General features: G+C 45.7%; 3 protein-coding genes and 1 non-coding gene across 4 annotated transcripts in view; 1 reads left to right on the forward strand and 3 right to left on the reverse strand.

The window, feature by feature from the left end:
* Positions 1-262: 262 nt before the first annotated feature.
* LOC137360550 (histone H2A type 2-B-like) lies at positions 263-619 on the reverse strand (the record flags this gene model as incomplete). The annotated part of the gene is made up of 1 exon (XM_068025953.1): positions 263-619. A coding segment is annotated over exon 1 (357 nt), but the record flags the coding sequence as incomplete, so codon positions are not given.
* A 70-nt stretch (positions 620-689) lies between these two features.
* On the forward strand, positions 690-772 carry trnal-uag (transfer RNA leucine (anticodon UAG)). The gene has a single exon. It is a non-coding gene; the product is annotated as a tRNA-Leu (tRNA).
* Positions 773-7840: 7068 nt separating this feature from the next.
* LOC137360545 (histone H2A-like) lies at positions 7841-8227 on the reverse strand. The gene has a single exon (XM_068025949.1). The coding sequence runs from the start codon at positions 8225-8227 to the stop codon at positions 7841-7843; it is 387 nt and encodes a 128-aa protein (XP_067882050.1).
* A 2069-nt stretch (positions 8228-10296) lies between these two features.
* The window catches only part of LOC137360546 (histone H2A-like), a 38677-nt gene continuing 35932 nt past the window's right edge, over positions 10297-13041 (reverse strand). Inside the window, exon 3 of the mRNA XM_068025950.1 lies at positions 10297-10328. Within this exon, the coding sequence (XP_067882051.1) occupies positions 10297-10328 (32 nt within the window). The remainder of the gene's footprint in view (positions 10329-13041) is intronic.

A 13041-nucleotide genomic window follows, 5' to 3' on the forward strand; every position in this document is an offset into this window, starting at 1 on the left:
CTGTAGTTCAGTTCTTCACTTAACTGGAGGGGGCGATGTGTGAGCAGAGAAACAGAGCGAAATCGAGAGAGGGAACTGAAAAGATAACTGAACAGATGTGAAACAGGTCAATCCACTGTCACAATAACTCCATCTCAGATTCCCTCCTGACAGTAACCAGCCCTTTCACAGAGACTGTGGGTGGCTCTGAAAAGAGCCTTTGGTTTATGAGATGACATTTTGGCCGCTTCACTTTGTCTGGGAGCTCTTGAGTGCTGGTTCTCTTGGGCAGCAGCACGGCCTGGATATTAGGCAGCACCCCGCCCTGAGCGATAGTCACCCCTCCCAGCAGCTTGTTGAGCTCCTCGTCGTTGCGGACGGCCAGCTGCATGTGTCTGGGGATGATGCGGGTTTTCTTGTTGTCCCGGGCCGCGTTACCGGCCAGCTCGAGGATTTCAGCGGTCAGATACTCGAGCACAGCAGCCAGATAGACCGGGGCTCCGGCACCCACACGCTCAGCATAGCTGCCCTTTCTCAGGAGCCTGTGAACACTGCCCACCGGCAACTGCAGTCCAGCCCGGGAGGAGTGAGACTTGGCCTTGGCCCGAGCTTTCCCGCTGTTCTTTCCTCTTCCAGACATTTCCACAATCTCACAAATACTTTCACAAAGAATGAATAATTTCCTTAGCATTTATAATAACCAGCAGGCGGTCAGGATGGCCGAGTGGTCGAAGGCGCTGCGTTTAGGTCGCAGTCTCCGTTGGCGGTGTGGGTTCGAATCCCACTTCTGACACCTTGTGTTTTGACTGCACTGGAGGCGTTTGGGAGCAGCGGTGAAGAGCAAAGAGAGAACACGAAAGAACATGGACAAGCAAAATAACAATGGACCCAAAGATGTTGCATCAAAACATTAGAGTAAGAGGCAACAGAGCAAACAACAGGGCACAGAAAAGATCAAAAATGTAACCTTTGTATCGGGGTGGAAGATGTTGCCAATATCCTTAATGAATACATTACTGTCTTCTCAAATGAGGGGGTGATGCAGATATTGTTATGAAGGAGGAGGAGTGTGAAGTATTGGACGTGATAACTTAAGGAGAGAGGAAGTCTTAATGGGATGAGCATCCTTGAATGTGGATAAATAACCAGGACCAGATGAAATGTACCCCAGGCTGTTGAATGAAGCCAGGGAAGAAATAGTGGAAGGTCTGACCATCGTTTTCCAGAGGATTGGAGGTCTTGTAACGTTGCAATAAAAGCAAAATACGAGGCAGATCAAGCATGGCTGAGCCTTTAGAGTGGAGAAACAGGGCTGAATTCCCTGAACCAGTGCTACAGCTTTCAGAATAGAAGGAGCCTATACAAACCTGATGGGTTCCACTTAAACAAAAGAGCTGGAGGTGTTGACAGTCAGAACAGATAAAATGTGGAGGAGTGTTTGAAGCAGATTCTGTGTGGTTACTGTCGTTGCACGATGGAGTTATTTCAAGGGGGTGATTCTGAATGTAATGGATCAACGTGGACCCACCCAAGGCAAAGGTCACTGAAAGTGGCAACGCAGGTGGATAAGGTAGTCAAGAAGGCATACGGCATGCTTGCCTTCATCGGTCGGGGTATAGAGTATAAAAATTGGCAAGTCATGTTGCAGCTGTACAGAACCTTAGTTAGGCCACACTTAGAATATTGCGTGCAATTCTGGTCGCCACACTACCAGAAGGACGTGGAGGCTTTGGAGAGGGTGCAGAGGAGGTTGACCAGGATGTTGCCTGTTCTGGAGGGCATTAGCTATGAGGAGAGGTTGGAAAAACTCAGATTGTTTTCACTGGAACGACGGAGGTGGAAGGGCGACATGATAGAGATTTACAAAGTTATGAGCGGAATGGACAGAGTGGATAGTCAGAAGCTTTTTCCCAGGGTGGAAGAGTCAGTTACTAGGGGACATATGTTTAAGGTGCGAGGGGCAATGTTTAGAGATGATGTGCGATTCAAGTTTTTTACACAGAGGGTGGTGAGTGCCTGGAACTTGCTGCCAGGGGAGGTAGTGGAAGCAGATACGATAGCGACGTTTAAGAGACATCTTGACAAATACATGAATAGGAAGGGAATAGAGGGATATAGGCCACGGAAGTGCAGAAGGTGTTAGTTTAGGCAGGCATCAAGATCGGCGCAGGCTTGGAGGGCCGAATGGCCTGTACCTGTGCAGTACTGTTCTTTGTTCTTTGTTCTAAGCTTCCCTGTGGTCCAGCCTGGTTGAATGGAACTGAAGCAAACAAATCATCCAGAAGAGGAAAAGATGTATAAGTTCATGAAAGCACAGAATTCAGATGGATGCAATACCAGATGGTATGGCAAGAGTGTAAAACAGCAGCAGACTGGTGAATAAAACTTTCCCATTGAATAAGACAAGAGAAGAGAAGGGTAATAATAGTGTCAGAGTTGAGTTGTGACACTATTCACATTCCACCTTGATCTGAATAGGACTGTGGAAGGGAGTGATTGAGAGGAATAGAGGAGAAATGAAAAGAAAGGAGAAATAAACAAAAGGTCTTTTGATTTTAGAATGCTTGTTTTTGGAAATGACAGACTGTAAAGTGTGTGTGTCAGAAGATATAGAGCGAAGTTGGGTATGACAAGATCACAGGAAAGTTGTGCCCTGAGACAAGGTGTGTGTTGACAGGAAAGCTGCTTTCTTTTGCACAAAATGTAATTTATTCATATAATTTGTTCAATTATATTGCAAAGCAGTTCAATTTTAATGTTACATAAGGTACAATGCAGATCAGTTTCCTTCAATAAAGTACATGAGGTATCTCACAATCCCTGCCTGCACAGGTTATATTTACAGTATTTACATTACACATCAAACATTCTCTGATGCACACAGCCCGAGGGGTTTTACACAGGTTCCAGCCCCTCGCTGTACTAGGGCCTTAGTCTGTCGCCTTTCCATTGAGGCTCCATGGTGGCTTCTCCAAGCTTTAATGCCATCCCACAACACATATGATGGAATGTGCCAGTCTGCAACACTCGGTCATGGGCAGCTCTTTGCACTGGAATACCTGTCCCACGACCGGGCTCGTTCTCAATGGAGATCATTTCAAATGAACATTTCCTAAATCCGTGCTTTCTCTCTCGCAATAAGAGAACAGGATGTCTGGCAGATTCAGTGTGAGACGATAACACTGCCGGGTAAAGGCCGCTTTCCAACTCCAATTTTAACACAGGAGATTCCCCAAACAGCTGCAGTAAGGTGCTGTAAACTGCTGGAAGCGCATGTGTGTGGAAATGGTGATGTTACTGAGGAGGTTTCTTAGTATAGAATGGACTGTGTTTAGGTGGGAATATTACTGAGTGTTAATTGTAGCGGGACCATATTTAAAAACTCTGTCTTTCTGGAAAGCCTTGAAAGGTCGAGTCTGGAAAGGTTTGCGTGGAGAGCTGGGTTTCGCTTCTACTGTTAATAAAGGGTTTGAAATTGGCAGCCCGGAGGAAACTGGAGGTGGAGCTGAAAGATAAGGGGCCGTTCTCTCTCTGTCGGTCACTCTGGGTGTCTCCTTCCCTCTTGCTCTCTGTTTAATCTTCACTCTTGTCTCCTCCCCTCCCTGCTCTCACTCTGCCTTTCTCAGCCAGGTCCGGGCGGCCTGTAAAAAAAAGGTGGCTGACGGAATCAGTCTCTTTTATTGTGCACTGATTTGAGGCAAGAATTATCAGGGTGGCTGTTGTGGGGAAGAGATGGTCGCCCACCTCCTCCTGGAATGTGTCTTTCCAAAGCAGGTGTGGAAAGGGATGCAGTGGTTTTTGTCGAGGTTCATCCCAAGCAGCTCTATAACACAGGAGTCTGTGCCCTACGGGCTGTTCCCAGGGACGCACACCGAGACAAACATCAACTGCTGCTGGAGGACTATCAATTCGGTGAAAGACGCCCTTTGGTCTGCCCGAAACTTGCTGGTCTTCCAGCGCAAAGAGTTGTACACCACCGAATGTTGCAGACTGGCACATTCCAAGGTCCAGGACTACGTGGTGAGTGACGCACTAAAGCTTGGGGCAGCCACAGCAAAGGCTCAATGGGGAAAGACCACTGTGTAACGTCCACCCACCAAGCTGAGCGGAGGGGCTGGATCCATGGGAAACCCCTCGAACCTATCGGGAAAATCTTGTGTGCTGTAAATGTAGAAATGTATATGGCATGACAATGAAATGGAAGAGTTGTGAGGCAACTCGTGATTGTATAGAAGGAAACTGATCACCTTTGCACTGTTTGTATTTTTTGACTTGATGCTGTTTTAAACTGTTTGGGAATGTAATTTTGAAAGATTTTTATGAATAAAGTATATTTTGGAAATTTAAAAAAAAAGTCTGGCAGTATACCAGAGTATGGTCCTGGTCGGCAGCATATTAGAATCCATGAGGAAAGGCATCATCACCCTCATCTACAAGCGGAAGGGGGAGGGGGCAGAAATCAGAAATTGGCGGCCCATCTCACTGCTTAACATCGACTACAAGATTCTGTCAAAAGTCATAGCCAGTCAAGTCAAGTTTGCTCTGGAGTTGGTGATTGACCCTGATCAGACCTGTACTATATCAGGCAGGAAGATCTCTGATAGTCTCGCGCTGCTCAGGGATACGATCACCTATGTATGGGACAGGAGGGTGGACACCTGCCTCATCAGCCTGGACCAGCAGAAGGCTTTTGATAGGATATCGCACACCTACATGATCGACGTACTTTCCAATATGGGGTTTGGGGAGGGAATATGCAATTGGATCAAACTGCTCTACACAAACATCAGTAGCGCAGTCTCAATCAATGGGTGGGAATCAGAAAGTTTCTCGATCCAATCTGGAGTCAGGCAGGGCTGTCCTCTCTCCCCTGTCTTGTTTGTTGCTGTATTGAACCCTTTTCTGAGTCTATTAGGAAGAATGCGAGTATCAGAAGGGTAACAATCCCAGGCAGTGGAGGCACTCAGGTTAAAACCTCCCTGTACATGAATGACGTCGCCGTTTTCTGCTTGAACCCGCTGCCTGTGCGCAGACTGATGAGCATCTGTGACCAGCTCGAACTGGCCTCGGGAGCCAATGTTAAACACGGCAAGAGCGAGGCCATGTTCTTTGGGAACTCAGCTGACCGATCCTTTGTCCCCTTCACCATTAGGTCAGACAACCTGAAGGTGCTGGGGTATGGTTCGGAAGGGCTGGGGCGTGCACCAAAACCTGGGAGGAACGAGTAGCCAGGGTACAACAGAAGCTGAACATGTGGGAACAGCGATCTCTCTCTATTGTGTCAGGTTACTGTACGTGGTGCAGGTCTGGCTCATACTGCACTCCTACACTGTGGTGATCACCTGAGCCATTTTCCGTTTCATCTGGGGATCCAAAATGGACCAGGTCCCGAGGGACACGATGTTCAAACCTCTGGAGAAGGGCGGGAAAAATGTACCCAACATCGCCCTCATCCTGATGGCTACCTTTGTGTGCGGCTGTATCAAGCTGTGTGTAGACCTTCAGTACACAAACTTCAAGTGTCACTCCGTGCTGAGGTTCTATCTGTCCCCGGTGTTGCGAAGGATGGGCCTGGTCATATTGCCGTGGAACGCTCCATCCAGTTGGACTGTGCCGTACGTAACACCTATCCTTCATGGAAAAGTTGCTGTGGAAAAACACCTTTGACCACCAATCCATCAGGCACTGGTCTGCACAGAATGTTCTCAAGGCCCTATTGGAAAAGACGATGGTGGATCCTGTCGGATGGTTTCCCGAGCAGACTTCCAAAGTCATTTGGCGGAATGCCCCATCACCAGAACTTTCAAACAAGCACCAAGATGTAGCTTGGCTGATGGTGAGAAGAGCCCTCCCCGTCAGATCCTTCCTGCATGCCCGAAGTCTCACCCCCTCTGCACAATGCCCTCGAGGTGGCTGTGGTGGAGAAGAGATGGTTGCCCACCTCTTTCTGGAATGTGTCTTTGCAAAGCAGGTGTGGAAAGAGATGCAATGGTTTTTGTCGAGGTTCATCCCAAGCAGCTCTGTAGCACAGGGGTCTGTGCTCTACGGGCTGTTCCCAGGGACGCACACCGAGATAAACATCAACTGCTGCTGCAAGACTATCAATTCGTTGAAAGATGCTCTTTGCTCTGCCCGAAACTTGCTGGTGTGCCAGCGCAAAGATTTGTCCACGACCGAATGTTGCAGACTGGCACATTCCAAGGTCCAGGACTCCGTGCTGAGGGACGCACTAAAGCTTGGGGCAGCTGCAGCAAAGGCTCAATGGGGAAAGACCACAGTGTAACGTCCCCCCACCATAGTGAACTGAGGGGCTGGATCCATGGGAAACCCCTCGAACTGTAGCCAGAAATTATTTGTTTGCTCTAAAATGTACATGGCATGAGAAATGAAATGGAAGGGTTGTGAGGCAACTCACTCCTGTATTGAAGGAAACTGATCTCCTTTCCACTCTTTGTATTGTTTGACTTGGTGCTTTTTGGAACTTGGAGCTACATCTTGGTTTTGTAATGTATTTTTTTTACAGATTTTTATGAAGAAAGTATATTTTGGAAGCACCGCAAAGTGCTTCGTGATAATATCCAAGGCATCACCAAACCAGCAATCCGCCGCCTGGCTCACCGTGGCGGGGTCAAGCGGATCTCGGGTTTGATCGATGAGGAGACTGGCGGGGTGTTGAAGATTTTCCTGGAGAATGTGATCAGGGATGCGGTCACATACACTGAGCACGCCAAGTGCAAGACGGTCACTGCCATGGATGTGGTGTTCGCTTTGAAGCGGCACGGCCGCACAACTCGACCCTTTCCAGCAAACACGCAACAAAGGCTCTTCGAAGAGCCACCCACCGTCTCACAGCGAGAGCAGTGACCTGGAAACGGGAGCTGTGATAGGCTGTTCAGAACTGTCTGGAATAAATCTGTGCTGTATTCGGGTAGAAAACTGGAATCCCCGAAATTGACATTTCATTTGCAGCAAGGATGTGCAGTGGATTTTTTTTTCTAAACGGGCTGTGTAAACAGTGCCCGAGGCTCTGCAGTTAGTTATTTCCCCCGTCCACACATGCCCTCAGTGAAAAGCCACATCACTCCTCCAGAATCACTCATTGTTTTCATAGAATTTCAAAATGATTTCGCTGCAATAAGGGAATCCGGGAGTTTTGCAGCAGCCGTTGAATCGGTCACTGGAACCAGACCCACTTGTGATGTTACTTTTCACGACACCGTGTTTCCTGCACTGAAACTGACAGGGTTTGTGAAACTGATCAGTTTCAGCTCATTCATTCAGGGACCTGGAATTCCCGCAGTTTGAGGATTGGTCACCCTCTTCCCATTCGCATTTCTTAACCAATCGCAGAGCCTCGAATTAGGGAAAATGCAGCAAATCATTGGCTTAAATTGTCGAAATTGGCAGAACGTTTGAATTCGTAAAAGGCGCCAATTTCAGTGTCGGCAAAAAGCGAATTACTGGAAAATCTATTTAAAATTGTTCGTAAAATATTTTCCACCAACCTTTAAAAACCTTTCTTTATTCCGCTATTATCGCCACAAATTCCTGGCGCTATTTTACGCACAGCTTTAACCTGTCATTTTCCCCCCACTTCTTATCTGTAACCGGCGGTAAAAGACTCCATTCAGCAATCCTTCAGGGACCAATAACTCAAACTCGGTGCGGAAAGGAATAAATTGTACTGTTGGTAATTCCCCTTCACACAGGGATCAGGGGAACAGTGAGAAGCCACTGAAATAGTTGCTCATAAACATTTTAAATAGTTCCTATTCTGTTCTGTTACTGACATGCTGGAATCAGACAGTAATCAGCCCTTTCACAGAGACTGTGGGTGGCTCTGAAAAGAGTCTTTGGTTCATTAGATGACATTTTGTCTGCTTTGCTTTTTCTGGGAGCTCTGAACGCTGGTTTTCCTGGGTAGCACCTGGCCCTGAGCGATGGTCACCCCTCCCAGCAGCTTGTTGAGCTCCTCGTCGTTGTGGACAGCCAGCTGCAGGTGTCTGGGGATGATGTGGGTCTTCTTGTTGTCCCGGGCCGCGTTACCGGCCAGCTCGAGGATTTCAGCTGTCAGATACTCGAGCACAGCAGCCAGATCGACCGGGGCTCCGGCACCCACATGCTCAGCATAGTTGCCCTTTCTCAGGAGCCTGTGAACACGGCCCACCGGGAACTGCAGTCCAGCCCGGGAGGAGCGAGACTTAGCCTTGGACCGAGCTTTCCTGCCGGTCTTTCCTCTTCCAGACATTTCCACAATCTCACAAATACTTTCATAAATGGATAAGTTCCGCAGCATTTACTTTACTTAAAGACTGAGAACTCTCCTCAATGGTCGGTACTTAATTCACCTCATTTGCCTATATTCTTCACCAATCAGGTCACTGACCAACAGAAGAGGGCGGGATTTACCCGCCACGACATCAGAAGCAGAGAATTTGTCAATTTCAAAAAGCCCGCCAATTTCATCATCGGAAAGGAGCGGATTAAAATAAATGTCATCCTTAGTCAAAGATTTAAAGTCCCTTCTCTTGATTTTGTTTTATTCAACTTGTAAAATGTTATTTAAATTGTGACTCATTCTACAATCGCTTTCAAACTGTCCCGGGTGGGGCCTGCATTGGCCTGAAGTGAAATACTCAGTTTAGCTTTGAATCAGAGCCCAGTGTCCTTCTCTGAAAAGAGGGAGCCGGATCAAGTCCTCAAACGGCCCTTAACTTGTACTGCAATAATCCCATCCCAGGCTGTTACACTGCGGAGAGTTGCTGTTAATAAAATGATTAATCAGTGAAGGGATTAAGGTCTAATCCTTGCCGCTGAAATCAGCTGTTAATGCGGTCATTCAGGGGCTGTGAAAAACCAGAATAAGAGCAGCTTTAATTAAAAAATTGAAGGCGGGTGATCAGATTATGGGTTCGTGTTCGGTTAATAACAGGAGATACAAACACAGCAGTGGGATCGTTATTATATGAGACATTGTCTTAAAGTGATTTCATAGAGATGTCGGATGCAGCTTTTTCAGAGATTGTTGGTGGCTCTTAAAAGAGCCGTTGTGTTTGATCTGTTTTTCAGTCCATTGTGCAGTTTTACTTGGAGCTGATGTACTTGGTCCCTTCCGACACGGCGTGCTTGGCCAGCTCCCTGGGCAGCAGCAGGCGCACGGCGGTCTGGATCTCCCGGAGTTGATGGTTGTTGTAATGGGCCAGGCGGGAAGCATCACCCGCGATGCACTCGAAAACATCGTTCACAAACGAGTTCATTATGCTCATGGCCTTGGAGGAGATGCCGGTCTCGGGGTGAACCTGCTTCATCACTTTGTAGATGTAGATGGAGTAACTCTCCTTCCTGCGCTTCTTGCCGCCCTTTGTTGACGGTTTATTTAAGGTTTTCTTGGCGCCCTTCTTAGGAGCTGCTTTCTACTCTTTTTTTTATTTCCAAAATAGACTTTATTCATAAAAATCTGTTAAAAATACATTGCCAAACAGTTTCAAACAGCACCAAAAATACAAACATTGCAAGGGAGATCGGTTTCCTTCAGCACAATCATGAGTTGCTTCACAACCCTTCCATTTCACATTTGTCATGCCAATTACATTTTTACATTTACAGCAAATGAAAATTTTCCCGATACAGTTCGAGGGGTTTCCCAGGGGTCCAGCCCCTCAGTTCAGCTTGGTGGGGGGACCTTACCATTTTCAGTTTCAGATGCAGAAATAAACCAAACCCCTTCAAAGTGCGGATTAAATAGACAATCCCACAGCTCTATGCTAATGAGGGATGGGAGAAAGTAAAGATTGTGATTGGGTGATTGGCAGTGATGTCACAATAGTTTTATATCTGCAACCAATCACAAACTGCATTCAGGAATTCCATTTCCCAAAGACTCTCTCCAGCCCCAGTTTCTATTGAAAAATCCACCGGGAAATGACGCCTGGCTGCGAGGGTCTCTTATTCTCAGCAGCTTCTCACATTCCGGCCTCTAAGTTGAGCGCTTTGTTGGGCGGAAATATTTATTCAGGCAGTTTCAACAGCTCAGAGCCGACACTGGGTTAGAAACCAGAAATGGGAATACGGGTCACAAACAAGGAGTTTATGCTGAACCTTTATAAATCTCACTGGTTATCGGCCTCAGCTGGAGCATTGTGTCTAATTCTAGGTTCCACATTTTAGCAGGGATATCAAGGCCTGAGAGAGAGTGCAGAGGAGATTGACTAGACTGGCACTAGAGATGCGTGAAAGGATAGCAAAGCTAGGGTCGTTCTTCTTGGTGCAGAGATGTTAATGTAATATTTAATAGTTGTGTTCTACATTGTAATGGGTTTAAGAGGAACTGTTCCCACTGGCAGAAGGGTCTGTAACCAATGGACACAGAATTGTTAAAAGAATCAGGGGAAGATCAGGTGATATTTTAACACGCGTTCTGATGATCAGAAATGTACTGCTTGAAAAGGGAGGTGAAAACAGATTCAACAATAACTTTCCTGAGGGAATTGGATCATTATTTGATGGGGAAATTACAGGGCAATGTGAAAATGACGGGGAGGTGGGACTGATTGGATAGATCTTTCAAAGAGCAGCACAATTGTTCAAATGAACTCTTTCCGTGTTGTAAAATTGTGATTATTGCTGTTCAGAAACATCCTGACACATCCTGAAACATCATGACGCCTTTCAGTTCACCAGTTTTAAACACCTGGAACTGAGCTGAGTATTTTATTGGCTGTGATTATAGCATCAGAGAACAAAAGACAGCGGCCCAGTCCCAAAATCCACAGAAAGACTCAATGTATTGCTCCATGTGAGCGATGCTGTTAGAGCAGTGAGCATATCGGCTTTCCAAACAGCTGGAATAAAAACAGAAAATGCTGGAAATATTCAGCAGGTCAGGCAGCATCTGTGGAGAGAGAACAGAGTTAATGTTTCAGGTCAATGACCTTCCAAGCAGCTGTGCCCGGGTTTGATTCCCAGCCATTACAGTTTGGCGTTCCTTAAATTCCTCAGATGAGAAACTGAAAGATAGGAACTGAGTTGGGTGCTGTCTCAAAGGAATTTTGTTTCCCAAACCAAGTAGTGTATAATTTGAATAAACATATTTCCAACACTGATTTCCTTCAAATTATAGTTAAATTGAACTCTGATTTTACTCCTTTTTATTGATAATTATTATTTGACCTGAATCATACAGTGGACTCAGAATAGAATTACTCAGATTCATTTTCCCACAGCTATTCGCGTTCCTTATAAAAAAATCAGTTCCTGGATTCCAGAAGCTGTGTATTGGAGGGTAACAAACATATCCACACTATTCAAGAAAGGAAGGAGAGAGAAAGCAAGGAACTAGAGGCCAGTTTGCCTGACATCAGCAATGGGGAATATGCTACAATCTATTATTACAGACATGGTAAAGGGTGATGTGGAATATCAGAATATGGTTGGGCAGAGTCAACATTGATTTATTAAAAGGAAATTGTCAATGACAAACTTATTAGAATTTGTTGATGTTGTAACTGCCAGGGTAGATAAGGGGAACCAGTGGATGTAGTCTGTTTGGATTTTCAAAAAGCATTCAATAAGTTATCAAACAAGTGGTTATTACACCAATGTAGGTCCCATGCAATTTGGGGATAATATATTCGTATAGATTGAGTAGTAGTTAACAGACAAAAAACAGAGAGCAGGAATAACCGAGTCATTTTCGGCAGGAAAGCTGTAAGTAGTTGGATACTGCAAGGATTGGTGCTCGGGACTCAGTTATTTCCATTCTGTATCAATGACTTAGATGAGGTGACCGAATGTAATGTTATCCATGTTTGCCGATGATATAAAGTGAGGTGGCAAAGTAAACTGTGAGGAGGATGCAAAGGGGGAAAACAGGGATTTAGACAGACTAAGTATGTGGGCAAGAATGTGAGAGATGGAATATAATGGGGAGAAGTGTAAAGTTACACACTTTGGCAGGAAAACAGCAATACAGAACATTTTTGAAATTAGTGAGAGACTGGGAAATGTTTACATTCAGAGGGACCCGAGTGTCCTTGTCCAGGAATCACAGAAAGTTAACGTGCAGGTACTCAACCAATTAGGAAAGCAAATGATATGTTTGTCTTTATTGCAAAGAGATTAGAGCATGAGTATGTATTGCAATTATACAGCGTGAGATCACCCTTGGAGTGCTGTGCAGTTTTGGTCCCCTTATCTAAGGAAGGATAGACTTTCCTTAGAGGGAGTACAGAGACGTGCCACTCGGCTGCTTCCCAGGATGAGGGGATTGTCCTATGAGAAGAGATTGAATAGACTAGGCTTCTATTCCCCAGAATTCAGAAGAGTGAGAGGTAATCTCACTGGCAGATAAAATGCTCAGTGGCTTGACATGGTAAATGCTGGGAGGATGTTTCCTCTCGCTGGGCAATCTGGATTGAAGGGTTACAGTCTCAGTATAAAGGGCTTGGTCATATTTGACTGAGAAGAGGAGATTTTCTTTTCAGTCAAAGGGTTCTGAATCTTTTGAATTCTCTATCCCAGAGAGCTCTGGATGCTCAATCATTGTGTACATTAAAGAGAGATCGATAGGTTTTTGGATACTAAGGGAATCAAGGGGGCTGTGCCAGTGTGGTAAGATGGAGTTGAGGTAGGAGAACAGCTGTTATATTATGGAATGGTGGAACTATTTCGATGGGCAGAGTGGCCTCTCCTGCTCTTATTTCTTATGTAAACTTTCATTCCCTCCCAGGCATTGTTTTATTCTTCAAAAAGAGAAATACTGCAGCTGCTAGAAATCTGAATAACAGAAGATTCTGGAAACACTCAGCAGTTCCAGCAGTATCTGTGGAGAGAGGAAGGGACGAGCAATGTTTCAGGTCTATAGAAGGGTCACAGAACTGGACCATTAACCCGAGCTTCTCTTCTCCACAGTTGTTTCTGGACTGGCTGATTGTTTCCAGTATTTTAGCTTTTTTTCTTTCTATATGTTATCTCTTTCCCTTTTGACTGTTTGCTGTGAAACTTTCAGCATTGTGCTCAGTTCTTTGTGCAGTTATGTTTTCTTTATTTGAAGTAATGCAAATA

This window comes from Heterodontus francisci, unplaced genomic scaffold (genome assembly GCF_036365525.1).
Source record: "Heterodontus francisci isolate sHetFra1 unplaced genomic scaffold, sHetFra1.hap1 HAP1_SCAFFOLD_650, whole genome shotgun sequence".
In the NCBI taxonomy this organism is placed as follows: domain Eukaryota; kingdom Metazoa; phylum Chordata; class Chondrichthyes; order Heterodontiformes; family Heterodontidae; genus Heterodontus; species Heterodontus francisci.

Coding starts and splice junctions, on each gene's coding strand:
- LOC137360545 (XM_068025949.1), bottom strand. CDS start 8,227: ATGTCTGGAAGAGGAAAGACCGGCAGGAAAGCTCGGTCCAAGGCTAAG.